This window comes from Ruditapes philippinarum, unplaced genomic scaffold (assembly GCF_026571515.1).
Source record: "Ruditapes philippinarum isolate M1 unplaced genomic scaffold, ASM2657151v2 ctg4986_1_1_1_1, whole genome shotgun sequence".
Taxonomy (NCBI): Eukaryota; Metazoa; Mollusca; class Bivalvia; order Venerida; family Veneridae; genus Ruditapes; species Ruditapes philippinarum.
Window position 1 is genome coordinate 1 of NW_026858896.1, and position 27365 is coordinate 27365.

Consider the following 27365-nt stretch of genomic DNA (forward strand, 5'->3'; position numbering starts at 1 on the left):
TCCGGATACGAAGCAAAGAACGACAGCCAAATACTGTAGCTGAATATCTTGACAACGGAAACTGGAGCCATGTAACAGAATGTGTAAAAAGTAAGAAAATACATTATCATGATACATTCCTAGAAAGTAACACTTTTGACCTGTGAGCACTGATAATATTGATGTTAGATATTCTGGTGACCGGTACTTTTCTTTCATATATAACATGTAAATTGAAAATAAATGCCCCCTTTCAAATAAAATAATATCGAGGGTTTTATTTTAATAAATAATAAATCTGTTTATGCTTAAATACAATATAAAATACAAAAGGATAGTAATCAAAACTTTAGAAATATTATTAAAATTAAATGATTAGAATTATATAAAGAGAAGTATGTGGCGTCTATTTTGAACACATTTCATTGTAAACTTATGTAAAAAGAAAAAAAAGTGAAAATGTGATCAGAATCACGCATAAATAAAGCTACATGCCTCCAGATGAGTCCAAATTTTTCAATAAAACCAAACTTGAAAAAATTTTACTGAGATGTAAGGAAAAGTAAACAAATTTCAAGATTCAAGTATAATATTTTACATATTATGTGCGATAAATAACTGATATTTCAGTATTAACAACTATATTTCTACTGCATTACTAACACAGAAAAGGCTATTTATGCATATTTTGACCACTATTTGGTTATGTACGTGGTTTATAAGTGCCATTGCTAATTTGTAAATTGCTTCCTTTTGGTTAATTCATAATATTACACATTAAAATACATTTTCAAACTCTTCATGAAAAGAAGCATGAATCTGGAGGCATGCTGCTTTAAGTCGTGTATTTAAAAAGGCCAGTTTCATATTTTTTTCAGTACACTCATAACGAAATTTCATTTAAAAACTGATTATCTGTACTTTGGTTTAAAGCTAACTATACTTGGGCGTCGTGGTCACCATGGAGCACATGCAGTTTAAGTTGTGAGTCCGGAAGCCAATCAAGAACGAGAGAGTGCTCTCTTCGCACAGAAGGCAATGGTGCATCTTATTGTGATAAAGGGGATGTTGATGTTGAAAATAGTACTTGTAATGAGCAATCTTGCCCTAGTAAGTAATAGCTTTTGATATCTAATATTTCATTCCTTAATACCTTACAATCACTATCTGGAATTAAATATCTGTATGTTTTTTGTTTCTTTGTGTTTTTTTCTTTCTTTTCCTTTTTTTTAGATTTGTATCTTGAGAGCGTTCAGTGATACCCAGTGTAAATAGCACTTATTTATTTTGTAAGGTTCTTGAGTAAGCATACGTGTTATCCTTCTTTATATGATCCATACATTACCGTGTGAGGTAAAGGTCAGCATAGTATTTACAGACCCGGGTGGCGGTTTAAAGACCAAGAGAGCATAGCGATCGAGGTTTTTTTAAAGGCCATCCGAGTCTTTAAATGCTTTGCAGACCTATTCCTTGTGAGGTAACTATCTGACGTATATACTCCTTTGTTTTTCTATCTCAGCATTTTATTCATATCATTCAAATTCTACCTGTAATTTATGTACTTTATTATCAATCCGAACGTCCTGGGCAATCTCTTTTGTGATATCTATATTTATCTCGGAGTTAATACGGATTAGAGGCAGTTCTACAACGTGGTTTCAGATGTAAACAGACGCAGAGAGTAATGTAAAACGAATGTATATATTTTACATCGGTACAGTGTGATTGATAATATGTCTGACAACCATTTTTAATTAAAATTTGCCCATTGATGTACAATTTGAAACAAATCCGACTAAATGTCAGCAGAATGGCATATTGTACTTTCCGTTTCTACAACATAAAAAAATATGTAGAAATAAACATGCCAAAAACTCCCAGCATTAAACTGCTTTTAGTTTAAATGTTTATTTTTTAGCGTAGGTTAGACCGAAATACCGCGTCCGTTCTATGTATTCATAAAATAGTGTTCGAGGTCCATATCCGAAGATTGACGGAAAGGGCCGAAAGGTTGAGATTGCTTTTTCATGTTTACGAAACATAACGAAGCCACCTAATGTCTCTAATTTATTTTTTTAAACTTGACGAACATGAACTGGAAAATATATAGCTCTCATTTTACTATTCAAAGTAGTCATTTTCCCCTTTACGCTTTAACAAAAAAAAAACAAAACATTTCATAACGGCTCTTTTGTTCAAAGCGGTTCAGTACATCACATTCCGACATATTTATTCCGCACATATTTACCGGCCTGTTTTTGTTCTATTGTTCTCCATACAAAAATCGGTCGAGAAACCCATGCACAAAAAATCAGAATTACATAATGGTCACCGTATACGTCTATCCTGTAAAGCAGGAATGTTGAAGTCATGCAGGAATTGTGTAAACAAATAACGCTGAATTGTGCAAATTAATGGCGGAGGGGAGGATGACACTTCGAATATGAAAAGGGACCGATATATGTATAAGGTGCATCTTTATCAAAGAATGAATAAATTAAATCAAAGAATTAAATAAATTAGCGCATACGGCTGCTAGGACATTTCATGTGTATACGTATATGTAGATTTACGCAAACACTATGTTTGAAGTAACTCTTATAATTACTTTGTATACGTAATAGAAATGATTTAATAAATATTTGCTACTATCGCAAAGAAGCTTTGAAACTAAAAACTTCAATTTTGAATTCTCTATACTAGTTAATCCTCTTGGAAAATTGATGCCTTTTAATTGACATGTAAACTTTATATATATTATTAACACTCGCCATACACATATTATTTTGATTATGTTGTGTAGTTATATTTTTTTCACTGCATTTAAACAAAACAATATACATTTGTACAAGTCTAGACAATAAAATTTCTGTTCTGTTCAGGTATATCGAATACATTTAACGAACTACTAAATTTCGCTATACATTTGCACAATTCTGCCTGATTTTTGTTTGCATTATCCAGCATCATTTATACAATACTGCATTATGGGATATAAACGGTAATGACAGGTGAAAATCGGATCAAAGAAAAAAATCTTTCCTCAATTACTTTCAATGACATTATAGTTTGTTTTTACTATAAGGCATTTTTATCTCAAAATTGTTTCAGTTATTTACCGGCAGGCATTATGATTTGGATAAAGTTTACCAGAACTCATATCTGATTATCTATTTACCATGTAAGGGACTCCACTGAGGTTTTTTGACATGGCGGGGCTGAAAATTATTTTCTGAGATATTTACTTCATTTGATGTAGATCTATACTAATAACTTCTGTGCAAAATTTCAGATCATTAGCTCGCTCCGTTTTTCCAGAATAATTATTATAATAGTGAAAAATTACCCGAAATTGAAAAGCGTTTTAACGCTTTTCACTCAAAACGGGCTGAAAATAGCCCAAACATACGATTTTCAATGTATTTCTTGTATGTTTCTTAGTTATATTTTTTATATTTCTGTTTAAAGTGCTCATGTTTTTCTATTTGAAAAATTAAAATGTTATGCTTTTGGCTTATAAACCTCAGTGGAGTTCCTTTAACATTTTACAAAGGTAAAATATTGCATTTGTAGGATAAGTAATCTATTGTTTAAGTATTCATTTGTCACCAAATTCCAGCCTCATTGTTTTCAATTGTTATATTATGTATACGCATATACGCAAGTTCTATTTCCATTTGCTGTAACAATTTAACAAAAATATGTACTTTAACTTATTACATAATGAAACCCCACGAAAAACACGAGAATTAAAAAAAACAACACCTGATTGAATGTACCTACAAATGACAAGAGCGTAGCGGTTGGTTTCTTTGGGTGACTTAATCATGTTTTTCAAACACGTTTTAGGTTTATTGCGATTGATACTGATAAATGCTGAGTTTTATTCTATTCGGACATGGCTGACAGATTGCATTTACAAAATCCGTTAATAAACATGAACAATCAAATCAAGCCGGAAATAATTACAATGTTGACAGGCTGTAGGAATAGTTAAAATTTCAATTGTTGACTGTATTATCTTTGTAATGTATAAATATGATTATATTACAAATATGTCTAAATGTTGCTTTCCAAAGGTTCAAAGGTGTTAAACAAGTGTGTGGAATTTCAAACAAGGAGATGCAACTCTCTAAATAACTTGTTTTATGGAATATGTTTATTTTATTAAAAATAATATCATATTATTTCTAAGCACCGACGCATGGGAAGAGTTGCTCAAGTAAAACAGACTGTATAGAAACAGAAGGTGTGTGCATAGAAGGAATATGTTTCTGTCACCATCTATTCGAATACAACAAAACAATTAATAATTGTACAAAAGGTAATGCATGTATATAATTAACGTTACCATAGTACTACAATATACATATTGTATTAGTTTAATTGCATATCGTATTGTTTCAGATACCAGTATGCAAAATAATAAGTGCATAACACAACCTTTAACTTTTAAGCAATACGTTAAAATATTAGGTTAAGCCTTTCCGAGGAATATAGACAAATTGTGTCTGAGATATTAATCATTATTAAAAGCCCATTTAGTCTCCGATATGCTAAAATACTTTTTTTATTTATTTTCCAAACCGTTTTTAATTTTAGTGTCTTGTTACAGTTTCGATAATATTACTAGGTGGCCGTATTGCTGAGCCATCATTTGCATTTTAACAGCAGTACAGTGTTAAAGCATTTTGTATGGAAGGGAAATTTTATTTTATTTAGATTTTACATATTAGTTCATTCTGTAATGTTTTAAGGTGATAAGCATCATTCAAAATTTTATTGCATCATTTCAAAGCCTACATGTATGCTGTTGCCATTTCGAAAGACAAAACTGCAATTTCAGTGTTTTCATGTGCTCTTAAAGTTAAACAATTATTTTTTTGAATAGGGTGAGTAAGCGGTAAAGCGTTACCCCGTATTTCACTTTAGAGTTGTTATATTTCTGGTCCTTCGGGATCATTAAGACCTTAAATTGTTGAAAATTGAGTACCGCTTAAGCCGGTGCTAGGGACTTGAGGGATATTGCACCTTTTCATTATCCCTCATGTAGAGACTCAATCAAACCGAGTCTGCAATGTTCATGAAATTTCGTTGCGATTACTGATTCCGAAGATTTCAACGTTTTTATTTTAAAATGATTGTGTGTGCATTATTTTTACAAAGATACTATAGTTATGTGAAAACATGAAGAAATAGTTGATTCCAATAGTCTCAGATATGACTAAATTTTCTAAAGCTAATACAGCTTACTTTCCTTATTTAAGTTTAAACTTTTTATGATAAAAGTATATAAATTTGCCCATGAAATATATAAATAACAAATATTATAAATAATTTTAAATTTCAGTATGCGACATAATGACAGGTAACTATAAGATAGTCGACGGCGTAGCGATTGATGGTTTTAACACAGGTATCAATACGGTGTATGACAGTCTGGAAGATTGTATAAAAGCCTGTAATGACAAACCCATCTGCTTATCCTTCGAAATATGGCAAGACGGGAAAAAATGTGCAACAGGATTAGCAACATATGATATGATAAAGTCGGCTGATCCCACGAAGTTAAAACTTTTTGATGACTATAAAGTGTATTCCAAAACATGTTCATGACTTATATGTATAAATATGAAATGTGAAATCTGAAAAGAAAGTATCTAAAAGAATTAAATAAAGTCTATGTGATTTGAAATCAAACTTTATCTTAAACAAATACCTGGTTATAGGTAGATTTCCTTGTATGTCAGTTAAACATTAAATTGATCTATTTGATAAACTTATTTCACAAAGTATGGATCACAAATATGGGGATTACTTGATAGTCATGTCCTGGGATAAATCTGTTATGTTTTTGCTACGATCTTTAGGTTTCAATGAAGTATGGATTATTCAGGGTGTTGGAGAGATAAATAAATTTAGCAGTAGTAAAACAAAGATTAACATATACATTTATGCAGAATTAGTATGCAACACTAGGAGATTCATGAAGAGCAAGAAGTTATGTATTGTTTTGTGATTTTAGATTTAAATCATATCTGTCAATGGCTAATATTGAAAAGCTTGGAAATCTTAATCACGTTTTAGGACTTCTGCGCATAGATTTAAAGTAGAAACTGGTATATGTTATAAACCTGGAGCAATTCCTTATAATGAAAAAAAGTAATATTTGCTTAAAATTAGTTTCGTGTATTATTAGAATGTCCACAGTACAATATTTTGAGAAAACAGCATATAGTTAAACATTTTTGGTAAAGACCAAATTTATCAAATTGTTAACATCTCAAAATGAAAATATTATAAGAAAATTATCATTGTTTATCTTTAAAATATTTAAATTAAGAAAAAATGTTAAACATTTGTTAATGTAGGAAGGTAAATGTAATGTTACTTAATTAATATCATTATGCAAAACTTGTGCTGTAATATGTTAATATTCTGTTCATACTAAACCAAACTTATGTCTCAAATATACAGTAAATGATAAATAGTTATATGTTATATATGTTTAATGACCTTGATATTATGTATGTATGTATGTATGTATGTATGTATGTATGTATGTATGTATGTATGTATGTATGTATGTATGTATGTATGTATGTATGTATGTATGCAAAACTTGTGCTGTAATATGTTAATATTCTGTTCATACTAAACCAAACTTATGTCTCAAATATACAGTAAATGATAAATAGTTATATGTTATATATGTTTAATGACCTTGATATTATGTATGTATGTATGTATGTATGTATGTACGTACGTACGTACGTACGTACGTACGTACGTACGTACGTACGTACGTACGTATGTATGTTATGTATGTATGTATGTATGTATGTATGTATGTATGTATGTATGTATGTATGTATGTATGTATGTATGTATGTATGTATGTATGTATGTATGTATGTATGTATGTATGTATGTATGTATGTATGTATGTATGTATGTATGTATGTATGTATGTATGTATGTATTTATGTATGTATGTATGTATGTATGTATGTATGTATGTATGTATGTATGTATGTATGTATGTATGTATGTATGTATGTATGTATGTATGTATGCATGTATGTATGTATGTATGTATGTATGTATGTATGTATGTATGTATGTATGTATGTATGTATGTATGTATGTATGTATGTATGTATGTATGTATGTATGTATGTATGTATGGTATGTATGTATGTATGTATGTATGTATGTATGTATGTATGTATGTATGTATGTATGTATGTATGTATGTATGTATGTATGTATGTATGTATGTATGTATGTATGTATTATCATTCGTATTTTTCTTGTAAAAATTTAATATATTTGTTTATTATATTTTTTTCCATATACATAGACACAGGTATCATAAAACGTAATAAAATGACATTCATAATTATATCTATGTTTTCTTAATACTGACAAGGTCAGTTCTATATCCTTTTGCAGTTGCATCATTTGTTATCTAGTACACATGTGCTGTCTGAAAGAGGATCAGTGTATCCATCCAGACCCTTTTCCGGTGCATGCCCAGCTGTACAACAGGGTGTTATATGAATTTCATTTTATATTAGAATGTAATGTATACGCTGAATTGAGATATTGTTTTATCCCGTCCTATTACGGGAGACGCCCGAATATGCAAAAATTATTGGAACTGTTAAATACAGATAAAGAAAAATTAACTCGTAATCTTGCAAATTTTGTATCTAGTGCTTTTCAGATTAGGTGGGAAATTATATATCGTTTGTAAGCAGATTTACAAAGTTATGTAGCTTTAAAGTTATTCATAGTAAGTATAAAAGTATTTTGTAATAAACTATGCTTCTTGATATGTGTATGTTTCTTGTTATGTGTATGTTTCTTGATATGTGTATGTTTCTTGATATGTGTATGTTTCTTGATTTGTGTATGTTTCTTGAGGTACAATTGATAAAATGTTAATGTATTAAAGATACACTAAGAATTTAAAGTGATATAAATTCCATAAGTTGACTTAGTGTTTTCGTATTGACAAGGTCAACTTTATAATACATGTTAGGTACTGTATCTTACTTATACACAATCATTCTTTTGCTTTATATATTGATTGTACCTGGATTGATATTAAATGTTTAAATAAACTTATATTTCAATGTGAATGTAAATGTAATATGTTGATCTTGCGTTTCGTTTCGACAAGATGAAGATATTTTTATACCCCCAAAAAAAGTTTGGGGGGGGGGGTATATAGGAGTCACCCGGTGGTCGGTCGGTCGGTCGGTCGAGTGGGGGGGTATATAGGAGTCACCCGGTGGTCGGTCGGTCGGTCGAGTGGTCGGTCGGTCGGTCGGTCGGTCCAGACGTCCGTTGCATTTTCCTTGTCCGGAGCATAACTTGAAGACTAATGGTTGAAATTCAATATAACTACAAACAATGGTCAAGCACATTGAGTGGAAGTGCAGTGCACAAGAACCATAACTCTATCTTGACTAATTACAGAGTCATTGCCCTTTGTTACTTTTCCTTGTCTGGGGCATAACTTGAAAACTACTGGTTGGAATTCAAAACAACTTCATACAATTGTCAAACACTATAAGGGGAAGTGCAGTGTACAAGCACCATAACTCTATCTAAAGTAATTACAGAGTAATTGGCCTTTGTTGCTTTTCCATTGCTTTTATTTGTCCGGACCATAACTTGAAGACTAATAGTTTGAATTCAATATAACTACATACAATTGTCAAACACAATAAGGGGAAGTGCAGTGCACAAGAACCATAACTAAATCTAAAGTAATTACAGAGTAATTGCCCTTTGTTACTATTCCATTGATTTTTTTGTCCGGACCATAACTTGAAGACTAATGGTTGAAATTCAATATAACTACATACAATGGTCAAGCACATTGAGAGAAAGTGCAGTGCATAAGAAACATAACTGTATCTTGACTAATTACAGAGTTATTGCCCTTTGTTACTTTTCCTTGTCCGGGGCATAACTTGAAAACTACTGGTTGGAATTCAAAACAACTTCATACAATTGTCAAACACAACAAGGGGAAGTGCAGTGCACAAGAACCATAACTCTATCTAAGTAATTACAGTGTAATTGCCCTTTGTTACTTTTCCATTGCCTTTTTTGTCCGGACCATAACTTGAAGAATCTTGGTTGGAATTCAATTAATTAACTTCATACAATGGTCAAGCGCATTGAGAGAAAGTGCAGTGCACAAGAACCATAACTCCATCTTGACTAATTACAGAGTTATTGCCCTTTGTTACTTTTCCTTGTCCAGAGCATAACTTGAAAAATACTGTTTGGAATTCAATACAACTTCATACAGTTGTCAAGAACATTAAAAGGAAGTGCAGTGCACAAGAGCCATAACTCCATTTTGACAAAATACAGAGTTACTGCCCTTTGATACTTTTCCTTGTCAGGAGCATAACTTAAAACGTACTGGTTGGAATTTAAAACAACTTCATACAATGGTCAAGCACAATAAGAGGAAGTGCAGTGCACAATATCTATAACTCTGTCTTCAGTTTTATAGAGTTAATGCCCTTTGTTCCTTTTCTTTGTCTTTCTGGACTTATTACAGAGTAATTCAATTAAACTTCATCAATGGCCAACCACATTGAAAGGAAATACATATAAGAACCACAACTATCTTTAATTGCCCACAACCATAACTCTATATTTCATTTTTTTACAAGGTATTCTGTTACTGGTAACATCCTCATTTCTGAAGCAGTCTTGTGGGGGTATTAATCACATTTAGTGATAGTTCTAGTTATTGTAGTCAAGAATCCGTCACGTTATTTATTTTGTCACTTATTTAACTCTCTCTGAGAGTTAAGTTTACAGTATAGATGCAGTTGCGAATACTCATAGTAGATATTTTTTCACGTAATGGGTGGAGTTGATATGCTATATAGTGCATGTCATTATCAGATGCATTTATAATTAAGCCTAAATGTGCTTATAGAATAGAATTTCGGTTTTCATTTTATTTCGATGTGGAATTTCACAGGGGTATATGTAAAAATGTCCTCGGATATAACGGCATTAACATTATATGCGGTACAACATCACATAAGTTTTATTGAAAGAAGCGTAGATATCTTGTTCTAAAAATAACTGAAACAAATTTTCATTGTAAAATTAAATTAATACCCAAGTGGAATTCGGTAACAATATCTTATGTCATATACTAATTACGTAGACATTTAATTATTTGTAAACCTTCTCCGCTGTTTAAATTGTTTTGTTCATTTATGCTATATATTGTCTTGCCATATATAATGCATTGTATATCCTCATGGGCTATATAGCCTTATGGAATATTGCAAATAAACTTAAACTTAAACTTATGACACATGGTTAAGGTCGTTGACTTCAAACCACTTGCTCCTCACCGCTGCGGGTTCAAGCCCTACAAATGACATTTGATTCTTCCATGTAAGGAAGCTATACAGCTAGTCGTCATATTGTCTTATAAAATGTTGTTGTGACATAATATCCGACCAATAAATAATAATTATAATATTATTAATAATAATAATAATAATAATAATAATAATAAAGATAATAAAAAGTTTTTTGTATGTTTTTGTTGTTGTTGTTTTTGTTATTTTTTCCCATTTACACTCAAACTAAAATTGGTCCATAATAACATACATGTAATAAGATTATTTGCACTGTATTAGTTAAACAAGCAATTAAACATTCTGGTCTGCATAGCTTCATTTGCACACATCTAAATACAAAAGAACAAATTAGGAAAAAGAGTTTCTAAACAAAAATGAATCTGTATGGTGCACATCCAGAACGATTAAATCCCTCGAGATAAATACATATATTATAGATGACAACTGATACGGTTTAATTTAATTTATTCATGAGATGTTATACACACTTCGGTAACTTTTGTTAATGTTTCACAAGGTGGGGCATTTGCTCGTTTATCATTTTCATCTCACAGAATGCATAACAGTCCGAATGAAATGTGTTAACTAATAACACTGAAATTAACACTATAAATTTACCTGTATCTTATGTTTAAATTAAACATAAAATTTTCATTTTAATCAAAACTACAAATTAAAACAATTATCTTGACATGTAATCAAAATGAAATATTCATTTTGTATACTAAATATTCATCTGCTCAATCCAATAAAATAAATTGTTTACCACATTTTTTTTCTTGGTTATTCATCATAGAGGTTTCATTTTGTTGTAAACTCTTTTTACTGGTCGTTTAATGCTTGGTCGTACATTTACAGAAAAGGAGATACATATTGTTGTAGATTTGGCGCGACGTCACGTAACGTCGCTTTTGCGCGAATTGTTTACTTATGTTTTTAACGTAACGTCATTTCCTATGTATGTAAACATTCAGTTTGAGTAAAGGAAACGAACCGTACACAACGCTTAGTTTTACTCACGATCACGTCCTCACATTTTATGGTGCCGTGAACCGAAACCGCCATGAATCTTCATAAACTACAAGCAGAGAGAGAGGGCCACAGAGCTACTATAGCAGAACATTTGCAGGAAATCGAAGATGCAATTAGAGAAAATAATATAGAAGATGTTCAACTTCTCATCGAAAACATTATGCTTTCTTTGGCGAGTACTGATGCAGACATTTAAAACAAGATTGATACAGAAAATACAGCAGTAGAGGTGAAGGAAACCGCTATGTACAACATTCGTGTAAAACGTCAACTACAGAAATATAAGAAATTCCAGGTTTTATCAGATTCCGTAAGAGACGTAGACAGAGACAATATCAACCTCACGTCACGAACAGAACCATCATCCAGCAATCACGGCGAGCAGATGGACTACATTAGAGACAGAAACTGCATACCGCTGTCTAATTCATTTCATCACAAGTTGCCAACAATTTCTATGCCGACATTTAGTGGTGATCTCTTGACGTATCAGACATTTTGGGACTCATCAGTGCACAACAATCCCAGTTTAACAGACGTGCAGAAATTCAGTTACCTGAAGTCATTACTAGAGGGAGATGCTGCAAGAACTATTGACGGGTTCGCGTTAACGAATGCAAACTACAGTCAGGCATTGTGTTTATTAAAAGAGCGCTACGGACAGAAACAAAAAATCACCTCCGCATATATGCAGAGATTGTTGAAGTTACCAACGCCAGCAGACGATATTAGAGAATTACGTCAATTTTACGATATGCTTGAGACAAACATCCGGGGTTTAGAATCATTAGGTGAACTACAAGATACATATGGCAATCTATTAATCCCAATAATCCTTGAAAGACTACCACCGGAAACCAGACGTCATTTAGCTAGGGAACATGGTACCGAAGTTGGACGCTTCCAGACTTACGCAAATCACTAAACAGAGAGATTGAAATTATGGAAGCGGGAGAGTCACAGAACACTAAACAGGAAATATTGATACCAACAGCATCATTTTATACCGCCGCACGAAATAGAGGAAACCGGAAGTCATTATACCGGACTGAGCATTCAAAGAAAAAGTGCGTTTACTGTGATGAAATACATATGGGAGACTGTAAGAAAGTAATTGATGTTAAATCGCGCATTCAAATCATAAAGTTAAAACATTTGTGTTTTAACTGCCTGAGTAAAGGTCACCAAGTGTCTGGATGTCCGTCCAAGTCGCGTTGTCGCCAGTGTCATGGTAAACATCATACTAGTACATGCAGCCATTCCCAATCGACATTTCCCCAGAACTACACAAATAAGCATGTCATAGGAAATCATGAAACACAACAGTCTGAGGTAACCGGAAGTTATAGAAACTGGAGTACTAATATTGAAGCCGGTGATACAACTATATTATTTTCAAAAACCCACCACTCAGATGTTTTATTAAAAACTGCGACAGCCCCTGTTTGTGCTAATGGACGATATGCAGAAGCAAATGTTCTTATGGACGAAGGAGCCCAAAGATCTTTTATCACCCAAAAGTTAGCCGATAAACTTCAATTGAATATTGATGGAACAGATATTATACATTTATCAGCGTTCGGCGACCCAGCGCACAGCGTTCAACATCTTAATACGGCAACTATAAATTTAGTAGCAGACGACGGAATGTTAATCCCAATCCGAGTATTGATTGTTCCCGTGATAGCAAAGCCCATCAATAATGTATATCGCAACTCCATCAAACACTTGAAATATCTACAAGGACTCAAACTTGCTCACCCTGTTACCATGGATACCACATTCGATATATCACTATTAATTGGTGCTGATTTTTACTGGCAGATAGTTGGCGACAAAATTATTAGAGATGATGGACCCACTGCTGTAAGTTCCCGCATTGGTTACTTCTTATCCGGCCCACTCCATGTAGAGAGTAGTTATCCACCTTCCAATGTTATGGAAGTCATAGCAACCCACGTATCTGAAACGACAGACCTCACTCGATTTTGGGATATAGAATCAATGGGTGTTTCAAAAGGAGACTGTGAAGATACCGATGCCTCTTCTTATCGACAACATTACCAGAAATCGTGTATTTCATTCTCAGACGGAAATTACACAGCGAAGTTGCCATGGAAACAGAATCATCAACCCCTCCCTTCAAACTATAACATTACGAAGAAAAGAACAGAATGTACAATAAAACGCCTAAGTCAGAAGCCCCAAATGTTGAAGAAATATAACGATATTATAAAGGAACAAGAAAATAGAGGTTTCATTGAAAGAGTAGACGAAAGTTCCAAAAAACGCGTGCATTATATACCACATCATGGAGTTGAAAAGAATTCCACAACAACGCCCATACGAATAGTCTATGACTGTAGTTGCCGCCAATCAGAAAGAAGTCCAAGTTTAAACGTTTGCCTTGAATCCACACCTCCAGACCTGAATGATCTAACCACCCTTCTGTTAAGATTTCGGCTTGGTAGATATGCAGTATCAACTGACATAGAGAAAGCCTTTCTACATGTCGGTCTACACGAAGATGACAGAGATGTTACCAGATTTCTATAGTTATCTGACCCTACAGATCCCAAAAGCCATCTTGTGACATACAGATTTCGAGTTGTCCTTTTTGGAGCCACATGTTCCCCATTTATTCTCAATGCTACATTACTAAAACACATGACCCTGAATGCAAGTAACCCTGCCGCTAATATAATTACCAGAGACCTGTATGTCGACAATGTAATTTCAAGTTTACAACAAGAACAGGATCTTCTTACCTATTTCCGGTACACGCGTGCTCTCATGTCCGAAGCAGGATTCAATCTGCGTTCGTGGACTTCAAACTCCAGTAAATTATGTAAACTCGCACTAGCTGAAAAAGTCTTGGACAAGGATAAAGTTGTCAAGGTATTAGGAATGTTATGGGACCCGGATAATGACGAGATGTCGTTTGTACAGCGCACGATAGTAAACTCTGAGAGAACAACCAAACGTTCTATTCTCAAACAGACTTCAAAATTATATGACCCTCTGGGATTGCTTAGCCCAGTAACTGTACGCGCCAAATTACTAGTTCAAGACCTATGGAAGAAGAAATTTGATTGGGACACACCACTTCCGGTTGATATCATTAACACCTGGGCTGATTTGAGCATCGACCTGAACAGCGTAATTCAGAGACCATATTTTCCCACCACTGAAAATACAGCAAATTCCGCCGATTTTAATTTACACGTGTTTGTTGATGCAAGTGCACGTGCTTATGGAGCTGTAGCGTATCTTACTTCCGGTCATACATCTACCCTTGTATTTGCAAAGAATAGAGTCGCACCTGTCAAAGAGATAACTTTACCCAGACTAGAACTAATGGCAGCACTCATCGGTGCACGTGTAACCCACCACGTGTCAAATGCATTCACGTGCAAGAAAATCACATGTTGGTCCGACAGTCAAATAGTGTTAAGTTGGCTGAAATCTACAAAGACACTTAAACGCTTCATTTTGAACAGAGTAGAAGAAATCAAGAAACTTACCGCCAATATTGAATGGCGATATTGCCCAACAGATCAAAATCCCGCTGATTTACAAACCAGAGGTCTAACTGCGACCCAGTTACAATCAAGCACATTATGGAAAAATGGACCTACTTGGTTAATTCACAACAATAAATGGCCTACTTTGGAACAAACCAGGGCAATCACTTTCACTACGTTGACGGATCAACATTCAAAGGAAGAAATTATATCTGACAAGAGAGGTAACTCTGGTTTACGTCAAATTCTAGAGTTAAACAGATATAGCAGCTTTCACAAGTTATTACGTGTTACGGCATACGTTATACGTTTCATTAAAAACTGCAGAGTGACGTATAATTATCGCCGAAGTGGTCCATTATCTACAGAAGAGCTGAGATTAGCAGAAGGAAAACTGATTGAAACTTGCCAACAACAATATTTCCCAGACGTAATACAAGATCTAAAATCCCAGAAAAAACGCAGTCCAATAATTCGACAGCTAAGACTTTATTTAGACAATGACGGTTGTATTCGTTGTGGCGGAAGAATACATAACGCACAGTTGCCAGAAACAACAAGATTCCCGTTCCTTATGTCCCCAAAAAGTCATGTCAACAGACTGATAATAGAAGACGCTCATTACAATCAGTTACATGCAGGTGTCGCCCATACTGGTACCCATCTACGCCAGAAATACTGGATACCGTCAATCAGACAGCACGTGAAAAGTGTTCTCCGAAGATGAGTCATTTGAAGAAAAGTTACAGGAAGACCCTATACCGCCCCAGATCCTCCACCACTTCCGGTTTCCAGAGTAATCGTCGAACCACCCTTCTCCGTAACAGGTGTCGATTTCACAGGGGCACTTTACATTAAAGAAAAGCAAGTTCAGCAGAAGGTATACATATGTCTATTCACGTGTGCCAAAACCCGTGCTGTTAACCAAGAAATAGTTCCAGACCTTACAGAAGAATCATTTATGTTAGCCTTCAGACGATTCATCAGCAGACGACCATTACCAAGACTGATGATATCTGATAATGGTACCACCTTTCATGCAGCAGCCAATCAAATCCGGGTACTCTATAATTCGCAAAATCTTCATACTGCCCTTACACAAAGAGGAACACACTGGCAGTTCATTCCAAAAAGAGCACCTTTGTATGGTGGAATGTGGGATCGACTAATTGGTGTAATGAAAACAGCGATTACGAAAGTTCTCGGCAAAGCTTCCATTAATTTGCAAACGCTGCAGACGATAGTTACCGAAGAAGAGGCAATGATGAACGATCGACCAATTACCTACGTTTCATCTGCTAGAGATGATCCTGAGCCTCTCACCCCTTCACACTTACTACATGGACGCAGACTGACAACTCTACCATACTACGATACTGTGGTAACCAACGATACTCCCGGTTACCATAGCAAAGGTGACGATGTTCGACAACGTGCTAAACGACGTGAGGAGTTAATAAATCACTACTGGCACCGCTGGAAACACGAGTATCTGACGTCATTAAGAGAATACCAACGGTCGAGTGGTACCACAAACCAGACTATTCAGGTTGGTGACGTTGTTATTGTCCAAGACGACTTGACAACCAGGCTACAGTGGAGCCTTGCGGTAGTTGATGAACTTTTAACGGGAAATGACGGGTTTTCGAGGGACGCGAGGATACGTACATCCGGAGGGCTTACTACACGACCGATTATCAAATTGTACCCATTGGAAATTATCTAGAAACCAGATGAATAGACATTACGATACTGATTGAAATATTTATCCTTTACCGCTAATATTTCGTGAAAAGACAATTCAATTTGTATAATCATAGAAGAGTGAAAATAATTCAAAACAGAGACTTTACATAGCGCCAATCTGTTTGTGATATATCTAAATATAGCTGTTTTAATTAGGGTGCTCAATTTCAATATGATTTTAAATAAGTAATTTCATTACTTTATGTTTTTTTGTATGACAATTATTACATTTAGCATTTCTGAGGCCCGGAGAATGTTGTAGATTTGGCGCGACGTCACGTAACGTCGCTTTTACGCGAATTGTTTACTTATGTTTTTAACGTAACGTCATTTCCTATGTATGTAAACATTCAGTTTGAATAAAGGAAACGAACCGTACACAACGCTTAGTTTTACTCACGATCACGTCCTCACATTTTATGGTGCCGTGAATATATAAATAAATATTGATAAGTAATTTATAAAGGTATTGTTATCCCCGTGCTGTTTAAATTAAATTTATTCATGAAATGTAATATAACCGCAGGACCGTGTGATTATCTTTCGAAGTATATGCAATTGCTCGTTTTTCATTTTGATCCCGCAATGAATGCCTTATAGCTTTTAAATAAAATGAAATTTTCGTTATGCAATTACCTTTATTTCATGTATAAAACGTAACATAAACCATATACAAGCAAACGAACAAGTTGTCTTTCAAATAATCAAAGTGAAACATTGAAATATGTGTCACTAAATATCTGGGCGTTCAATAAGTTACATCTTTTAATAATGTAATAGTTTATACACTGCTCTTTACTTAGGGATAGCAAAGTCCTCGTTCAATCCTAAATTCATGTACATGTACTTGAACATCGTTTTGGTTTGCAAACAAACATATAAATGATTAAGATGCCATATCATAAGAATCAATTTTGAAAGATCATTGATAAATTATCTTAACGGGAATAATTTGTAAAATGTCGTCAATAACTTTAAGGATAGTTTGCTACCATAAATGAACTAGACAAATGAACCAACAGTTGTGTCTCTACAGATTTGGATTTTATTGAGTAGACATCGATTTCAGTTACAAGATTATTAGATATGAACATCAAAGTTATACCTTGAAAGGCTAAAACATTGTAGCATTTAATTAGATAAAACTTACATTTACCAGACGGCTGTAACAGAATCCATTCATAATAAATGCAAAGTGTTAGAGTCAAATGTAATTCATCTGGGTTTTATGTCGCACCAACACAGTGAAGGTCATATTCAACTGGTGAACTCATGTGCCCATTCACCGACGTTCCGTAAGCTAGCTAGATAGCTTCATCACATGAAAAATCAAATCCTTAATTGGGAATTGAACCTATAGCGGCGTGACCAGGTGTTGTTTTTTTGTTCACCGCAAGTAATCGACTGTTAAATGTACACAACTTTCTGAATAAGCACTGAGAAAAAATATTCTTAGACTTAATGTCCGAGATCAATCGCCACTAAAAAGTCGCGCCTTGCCGGCGTGTCGAACCTGTGATAGTTGGATAACATAATTTATCCTATCCCTATTGAGCTCAGTGGGCGTGTTGTAAAGAGACAGTGTATGCCATCGATGATAAACAAAACATATATAGTACATATATTTAAATTATGATTATTATTTCTTATAATTATTTTTTATATTTTTATTTACTTATTTTTATTCATTTTATTTCTTTTATTTTATTTTTATTATTATTATATTTTCATTTATTTATCTATTTATTTATCTATTTACTTTTCTTCGAGATGCTTATAAGGAATTGTGTTCATAGCCGATAAATCAAATTACAAATCAATATGTGAAATATATCAAAGTGAGAACGAGGATTCACTATTATATATATGACAAATGATGAATGCTCTCACGATATTGTGATTATAACAAACCCATATCTTTAAAACAATCATTGTACTTGTTTTGACATATCACATATTAATTGTTATTGTTCAGCTGTGAAACAGTGGTAAAAGTTAACAATACTTGTCTGGTAGATATTTTAAATTACCACTTTCAAACAGGAAATAATGACGTCAGTTGTTATATTTTCTTTTTTTTTCAAATTGATTGGAAAATGGATAACATTTCAATAAAATGCTCAGGCTATGGCAAGTCAATGTTTACGTAGAATCTCACTTTACAAAGTTGTTTATATCTTGTTCTTCATCTTTGGATTACTGGTGGTGATGAGTTAGCATGTATTCAAGTTATAATCATTTAGCATCATTGATATTGCGTATCATCTTTTGTTATAGGTGATTGAATTAAAGAATTGTTTCAAGCATTTCATTCGCTATGAAATGTTTTATTAATGAAAACAGGAGACTATGTTATATATAAAGCGTAAAATGTTATGGATGTCAGATGGAATTGTGCTGCTTTTTTTAAATATAATTGTAACGAACAGAATATGGACTGAACTTTATAAAAAATAACCCCGCAAAATGTACATGATCTTGTTGTTATATATGTTGAGAATTGTTTGTGCATCAGTTAACTTACATTTGGACAATTTTGAAATAGTGTATTCAATCTCCGCTGTGAATGTTTGCCATAATGAGATAAAAAGATTTCAAGAATTATTTGGATATTCTATTGAACATTGTGTTAAGGCTTGTGCTGCAAGGAAACATTGTTTGGCACTGAACTACAGGAGTAGAATTAATATCTGTGAATTATTCACGACGTTCGACGCTGACCAACTAACAGCTGGGGAATGTATCCTCTTGTCTAAGGAAGACATTGGTGTCATGAAAGTATGGTTTGAAGTTAATATTTCAATTAAAAGTAGTTTATTTGCTTGATTTGGTTTTGCGTCACATCGGAACAGTATATGTCATATGGCGACGTTCGTTCCAGCTTCACTGGTTGAGAAAGACCTAGGAAGCCCATTTGTACATTATTTCAGGCACGAACGGGCACCCAGAGCGGTGAAGGGCAAGCGGACGCCCCAGTTAAAAGTAGTTATCATAAAGTCAACGTTACTGTTTTTAAGTATTTTGTATGGAAGTAAAAAAAACTACCTTTTTACATTTTGCTAGCTTTATGACATATAACTTCACGTTTAATGCTAATTTCTTCATTTGTTAATCGTCCTACATGCTCTAAATTCATTAATAAAACATTTTAAACATATGTTTGACATTTTTGAAAAAAGGCATAATGTGCCTTTAATATGAGTTTACCCGGCGTAAGTGAGTTAATCAAGATCTCAATAAACGGACGTTATTTCGCTGTATTTCAGATGCCATGTCTACATGGATGCAATTTTGGAGAAGTATGTGAACAAAATAAATATGGACATGGAATGTGTGTTATTAAAGGTAATTCCTTATGCACTTATATATATATTGCCAGGTAAAATCTACTGTAAGAACACTTACATAACATCAGTCTTGACATATCGAGTAATAAGCGGCCAAATTTTCTAGCGCGAAAATCCGTATGTAAGATATAGGACGGCTAAGTACCAAAAATACAATATTCCAACATTTGGTATATTTAGAGGAATATTTTAATTACCAAGTCATTTTGCAAATGAAAAAAATCAAAGTTTTCTATGGAAATATACTTTTGCCTAATGTTGAGACATTAAATTTGATCCAAAAGTATTATTCAAAATCTGTAGATGCTAGGTTGCTTAAAACATTTTACAAAATGAAGTTTAATGACTAGCGTTATGAAATTATATAATTTTTAATCGAACGTTAGATCATGATATATCAATCTCGCGTTATTTTAATGTTCTAAATATAAAGATGCATAAGAAACCTTGGCATATCCTTACATAAATTATCTGTTTGTCACTGTGATGTGCTTATATGTCAGAAAAAAAGAAAAACGCCTTGTCTCGGTCTCGAACTTGCGATCACACACTATCAGACAAAGTGACAACGCTTTAGACCAGGGCCAAAGAATCGATAATCTCACCCTCTTGTCAGATAATGCATTTATAAGTATGAACTAGGTGTGCACGCCACCGTAACAACATTGTATTTACTTTTTCTTTAAGATGCCTGTTGCATTGTTCTACCACAATGTTATTGCTGTTTTTGATGCTTCCGAGGGATCACTTTTTACCGGATATTTATACATCACAACAGCAGGTGTCAAGTGCTGTGTTGCAGCCGTAAAAAGCTGCCACGTACTTCACTTCAGTGTTGTTATATTTTTCTGGTCCTTCGGAATCATTGACTCTAGCACTTTTAAGTGTTGAGAATTGAGTACCGCTCAAGCCGGTGCCATGGGACGTGAACAAATGTTGCTCTTTTCATTATCTCTCATGTACAGACTCAATCAAACCGAGTCTACGATTTTCATGCAAATTTGCTGTTTTTGATGCTTCCGAGGGATCACCTTTTACCGGATATTATACATCACAATAGCAGGTGTCAACTGCTGTGTTGCAGCAGTTAAAAGCTGCCACGTACTTCACTTCAGTGTTGTTTAATTTTTCTGGTTCTTCGGGATCACTGACTCCAGCACTTTTAAGTGTTGAGAATTGCGTACCGCTCAAGCCGGTGCTAGGGGGCGTGAGAGATGTTGCACATTTCATTACCTCTCATATACAGACTCAATCAAACCGAGTCCGCGATTTTCATGTAAATTTGCTGTTTTTATGCTTCCGATGGATCACTTTTTTACCAGATATTTTTTCAGCATGTCCCTCCATTGCATTTATTGGTTTAAGCACTTTGATAAAAGCAGACGTTTGTTATTCCGTAGACTTTTATATGCTGACGATGTGAAAAACAATGACGCCTGTTATTGATGAATTATTGAAAATTCAATTAATAGCTTATCAAACTTATTTGACAGACCTTGAAATTGTTTTTTATATTACGTGCTGAACTGTATCCATCCCGGCAAAAATGTAAACAACATGGACGTAACCCCAAAATAACTATCACTCAAGAAAAGCTATAAATTTTCCACAGTGTCAAAGATTTATTTATTCAATATACATACTCTGTTCCGATATTTAGTTCAAAAATATCTTTCGTTTTGCTTTGAAATTATTTGGAAAGCCATGATGTATGTGGGTTTGTATGGAAAAGGACACAAACACTACTTTACGATATTATACCTGTATATATCAGCCTTTAGTCTAGAAATTGTCAAACGTTTTCCAACCTAGAGGTTTACTGCAGGGTTACATATTGCTTGTTATATCAAAGTCATTGCTCATACATTATAATTGCTGCTCTTCCGTGTCAGTATATCGTACATTTCACCACTGATCTTTTCCCTATTAATATGTAACGATCGAATTTCTATTAAGTTTTAATTCGTTCCTATTTTACAAGATATCAAAGTATTATAAAAAAATATTTATTAAACATTTTCAATTGATCAATTGACTCTTAATCATGTATTTACGTATTATGGTAATCATGGGATGATCGGCAAATTGAATTTCAGTTATTGTAAAAGCCTTATAAATCAAATGATATTAGCCATTTAATTACTTGTTGCAACCGAAAGTACATGCAGTACAGTGCCAGGTCAACGTTCCTTGCAGGCTGATGCTCATCCTTTTATTGATTGACCTTAAAAACCCTTAACCTTTTAACGGACTGTTCTATCTTCAGCTGTGGGCAGATCCATTGTACAAATTTAGCAGGTTATACATTATTCATGTTGCAAGCATCGATTTGTCAAGATGTCTAAATGGAACTATTATAAATGATATTTTTTATGTAATATCATGTATTTTTATAATGAATATTATATTATTGTTTATATTATGTAACTCTAAACGGCAGTTTTTATTGAAATTTGTATTGTATTGTTTACCATTTCAACTGTTTTTAGAAAATATGTATAATTTAGACAAATATCTAATACAGATTTACTAAAAGGCAGTTGAAATGGTAAAAAATACAAATACAATGTTTCAATTTAATCAGTGGTAAATATTGTAAACGATTAAATAATAAACATTTATAAACAATTACATAATATAAACAATTATATAATATACATAAGAAAAAAATATTCATAATAAAGACTACTTTCTAAATTTTTATTCAGTTAAAACTCTATCTACTGCAATTCCAAAATATTATTTTAAGAAATTTAAAAAATAATAAATAAGATAACAATCTGAAAGGTATAGAAGTGATAAGGTTCTTACAACTTGTCATTGCTGGACTCTTATGTGACACTTATAGGTAATAGTTAATCTTAAAAGGTCTTGGCTAAAATTAATATAGGGTTAACGCACGTTTTTCGTGTTATAACGTCTGCAGAGTCCCAAGGAACGGTTGGTGCCCGAGCCCGGTAGGGCGATAACAATAGCGCACGACTCCATGGCAAACAGGCCCAATCGTATTTTTCTTGTTTGTTTACTGGACCCTGTTTTGTATTGCGCATAGGTAAAACCGGGCTTTAACAAGGGCGCGTGACTATGTTAACACATGGTTTTCGTCCCGTTATAACATGGGCAACCGAGGGAAAAATAGCCGATTTTATGCTTTAATAAGTAGTAAATCCTGTACAGGGAGCGTGGGATGATAAGTTGGCGGACATGCCAGACTAAATCCAACACAAATATGATAAAAAATGAATTAATTCTTTCAAATTTGATGGACAAGATATCCTGCTTGTATTTCACGGGTTTGAGCAAAAGATCTCAACATTTTATATAACGTCAGCCAAAGTTTTAATATCAAACTTCACTAATCAATTATATCGACCAAAGGAATAAAAGTGTGTTTAAAATAAATTGAATGTTACGAATTTTGTATATTTGTTAACAGTTTTCCCACCTCGATTCAAAAGTTATAACAGACACTGGCATAGCATGATTAAAACACCGAGTGGTTCTATTTGAAATTCGTTGCTGATGCTACAGAATTTATCTGTCTGTGTACGGGATAGCCTTTCAATTTTAGAAAACTTAAAAAAAAACTTCCTGAAAGATATACTTTGTTCAAATTTGATATTAGAAAATATTGATAATTTCTACAGTCTCTTTGTAAATATAAAATAAGCATGTTTCGACTTCACACAAAGTAGATAGGTTATGTTTAAAATTCTAAACACTATAGGTGGTCACAATATGAATATATAGTTTCATTTAAAAAACTGGCAGTTTGTTTTAAAAAAAGATCAATTTCACTTGACCTGTAATAGGGAACGCAGCTTCCCATACATAGTTTCTTCATTCGTTTCCTTCAAATTAGACATATTCTATAAGAATTGAATAAATTTTAATAAATTTCTGTGATAAAAATATCTTACTCAAGGATAAACATTTAATATCTTTAATCTAGCTAAATACTTAGTAAGCACAATAAACTTGATTTATAAAATGATTGAAACAAAACATTATATTCACGCATATTTTAACCTTATGAAATGGTATGAACATTGAAAAAATAGCTTCTTTTATAGTTTTAATTAATATCTTTGTAAATAATTGATATCATTCGATTCAAACGGATTCAAGACTTAAATTGTAATCGACGTTCAGCGAAAGTATTCTCAAATTTCTGTAATGTAATAGGTATTTACATGCGGACACAAATCAGCCTGTTTTATTTATTCTAACTAGGTGTCAAAGTATTGTTTATGAGACAATGACAAAAGCCTTTATGATCAATAACAGCAATAAAGTCAGCTTTGCGTCTCTCTGAATCTTCAGTTACAATATGTAGTTCCATGAATGATCTATGAAATATTCATAAATAGTCCCCAGCACTGCCTTTAAACAATTATCAATTCCTGAATGCCAATTTCAACCGTTTTATAATTAACAATGCGTGAAATGATTTCTTTGACAAGTGACATTGAGACGCATAAAAGTACCGGCATAATTTAGGTTGTTGGATTTAAACAAGTTAAAGTTATAATAGTGAATAGCTTTACAGGCGAGTGATCTGCAAAATGCTTATGCGTCTTTTGTTAAAATTTTATAAAACATTTTAAGACAATAAAGATACAAAAACATAAAAAAACATATCTGGAACAAAAAAAACTACAACCCCCATGCAACTGCTCTACACTCCCCATTACCCACCCCGAAAAATCAAAGAAGAAAAAAAAAATGAAGAATAGGAAAACACGATAGAAAACAAACACATAAAAAACATATTAAATAAAGTATATATGTATGGAATTGATTCAGAACTTTTTCCGATCCTGTTTGGCTTTAAAAATACTATATTCAGGATAATTGTCTTGAGTGTTTTGTTTAAAACATCGTTTTATTCCTTTTTATTATAAATTTAATTGAATCGAATATCATAATTATATGTCAAATTATTTGACACCTTTTCCTGTTACTTTTAAAAGCAAATTTTGTTATAATTACTTTTTTAATATCATTAATTTACACATTGTCAATATATTTCATTGTTTCTCTTAAAATAATTTAGATAATATTTTCACTATAATTTTCTTGTTATCAAAATCAGGAAGCCGGCGATGTGCACTAGACACAAAAATAATTATTAGGTCTGTGTTTGCAGAAACAAACGTAATGTAAAACACTGACAGTAAACTTACCGTCCTCTTTTTTGATTTTTAGAATGTGTTAATGGAACAGTTCCTGAACACGGTACTATTCTCGGTAATCAGATGAAAGTTGGAAAAAAGATCAGATACAAGTGTGATACTGGTTACAACGAGCCAAATGTCTCCTTTACAACAGTTGCTGAATGTTTAGATACTGGTGCATGGAGCTTCAACACCGAATGTTTGAAAAGTATGTTCAAATCAGTACATTTGCGGCCTCATTTCCCGAGTTGTTAACTTTGAATCACTTGTAACACCTATTTTATGTCAGATAGCTAGCTACTCAGCTGGCTTAAGGAAGGTCACTCGTTTGACTTAGCCGTCATCATACTTTATTTAGCAAACTTGATAAAAGAGAAAACAATTAATAGATTACATTTCAATATATCATGTCAAGAATATAAGGCGATTTTAAAATAATTGATTTATCTATGCTGGGTTCGTAAAAAAATGTAATTACTCGTACCTCCATTGATATACAGAAAAGTACTATGCTACTTTACAAAAAAGTAGATACAGGCAAACTTGTGAACAAAGAACGCCCAAGGGAGGGCATTAACTTGTATCTATAGACAAGTATTATTTATTTAGTGGTCATGTTATTTCTTCTTATCAATGAAGGGTTATCGAAAAGTCGCCTTTATTTGCAGGGTAATACATTTTAAAGGTGGTTTATTAAAAACAATAGGCTGCATTTGCCTAACACATAGTATCATACAAATATACGTATCAGTTTAATATAACATTAGATTCATTTTCAATTACACTTACAGCTAATTATACTTGGGATTCATGGACCCATTGGAGCACCTGTAGCTTAAGTTGTGGCTCTGGTATTCAAACCAGATCTAGGAGTTGTTCTATTCGTATAGAAGGAAATGATGAATCACAATGCCACAAGACGGATGTTGGTGACGAGCAGCAAGCCTGCAATGATCAAAACTTGTCCTAGTAAGTAAAAATATTGTTTGTAAAGTCGATAAAACGGGAAACATCACAACGAGGCAAGTTGTGTCTTGTTCATTGTGAACATCCGTCCTATCTCGTATTAGTTGGATAAAAGTAAAGATAATAATTACAATGATTGTTTTGATTATAACTATAATAATTTAATAATTATAGTAAAAATGATGATGATGATAATAATAATAATAATAATAATAATAATAATAATAATAATAGAAATGATAAAAGTAATAATACTAATACTTATAATAATACTACTACTGCTACTGCTACTACTGCTACTGCTACTGCTTCTGCTACTGCTCCTGCTCCTGCTAGTAATGATAATACTTATAACAATGATAATACTAGTGATAATAATTACAACAATGATAATACTATTGATAATAATTACAACATCAATAATAATAATAATAATAATAATAATAATAATAATAATTTTGATAAAAGTAATAATAATAATAATAATAATAGTTATAATAATAATCGAGTAATAATATTGTGAATTATAATGAAGTAATTAATATGATATAATGAAATAAAAAAGATAGTGATAAATAATGAATAATTAAATGAAAAGTCATCTGGCAGAACGTGATATATGTCATCATCATAAATAAATCTAATGTAAAATAAAAGACGTTATACTTCAAGCACAAGGTCAGGGAGTGGGACATGCTGATGCCTAGCCAGACACAATCTCTTTTGAAATCTCGCTTTTGTCTTAAAACATAATAAATATTTGTATCTCAATCTGAGCTAGGTGGGAATCTGTCATTTCTAGGCTTGTCTTTATCCTGTAACAATTATCATCAAAGATATATATAGGAGAATATAGTACAGATGGTAGGAAATATATAGTTGACAATTGTTTCGATACAACACGGAAAAGAATATTATACTTTTCACTGTTTATTGAAATTTATTTTACTGCTCCATAACTTGGCATAGTACCAGAACACTTGGTCAAGTCTGCACAGATAGCACGGACTGTATAGAGGAAGGAGGAGTGTTGCAATTGAAGGAAATGCTGTTTCTGTGACAAGTTGTACAAATATGGATAGCCTACTAAAATAACTGCACTCAAAGGTAAGTAACTGTTTGCTCAGATTGTAGAACCATAACTGTAAGAGCATTGAAATTGTTATAATATCAAAG

General features: G+C 33.0%; 4 protein-coding genes across 4 annotated transcripts; all 4 read left to right on the plus strand.

Annotated features, from left to right (window-relative positions):
• The first annotated feature begins 12371 nt into the window (after positions 1-12371).
• On the plus strand, positions 12372-13985 carry LOC132754595 (uncharacterized). The gene has a single exon (XM_060745250.1). The coding sequence runs from the start codon at positions 12372-12374 to the stop codon at positions 13983-13985; it is 1614 nt and encodes a 537-aa protein (XP_060601233.1).
• Positions 13986-14096: 111 nt separating this feature from the next.
• On the plus strand, positions 14097-15680 carry LOC132754596 (uncharacterized). Its single transcript, XM_060745251.1, has one exon. The coding sequence runs from the start codon at positions 14097-14099 to the stop codon at positions 15678-15680; it is 1584 nt and encodes a 527-aa protein (XP_060601234.1).
• Positions 15681-15914: 234 nt separating this feature from the next.
• LOC132754597 (uncharacterized) lies at positions 15915-16679 on the plus strand. The gene has a single exon (XM_060745252.1). The coding sequence runs from the start codon at positions 15915-15917 to the stop codon at positions 16677-16679; it is 765 nt and encodes a 254-aa protein (XP_060601235.1).
• Positions 16680-18807: 2128 nt separating this feature from the next.
• Positions 18808-26193, plus strand: LOC132754598 (uncharacterized). The gene is made up of 4 exons (XM_060745254.1): positions 18808-19477; positions 19966-20044; positions 25255-25431; positions 26015-26193. Exons 1-4 carry the CDS (start codon positions 19166-19168, stop codon positions 26191-26193), a joined length of 747 nt encoding a protein of 248 aa, XP_060601237.1. The 5' UTR covers positions 18808-19165.
• Positions 26194-27365: the final 1172 nt, after the last annotated feature.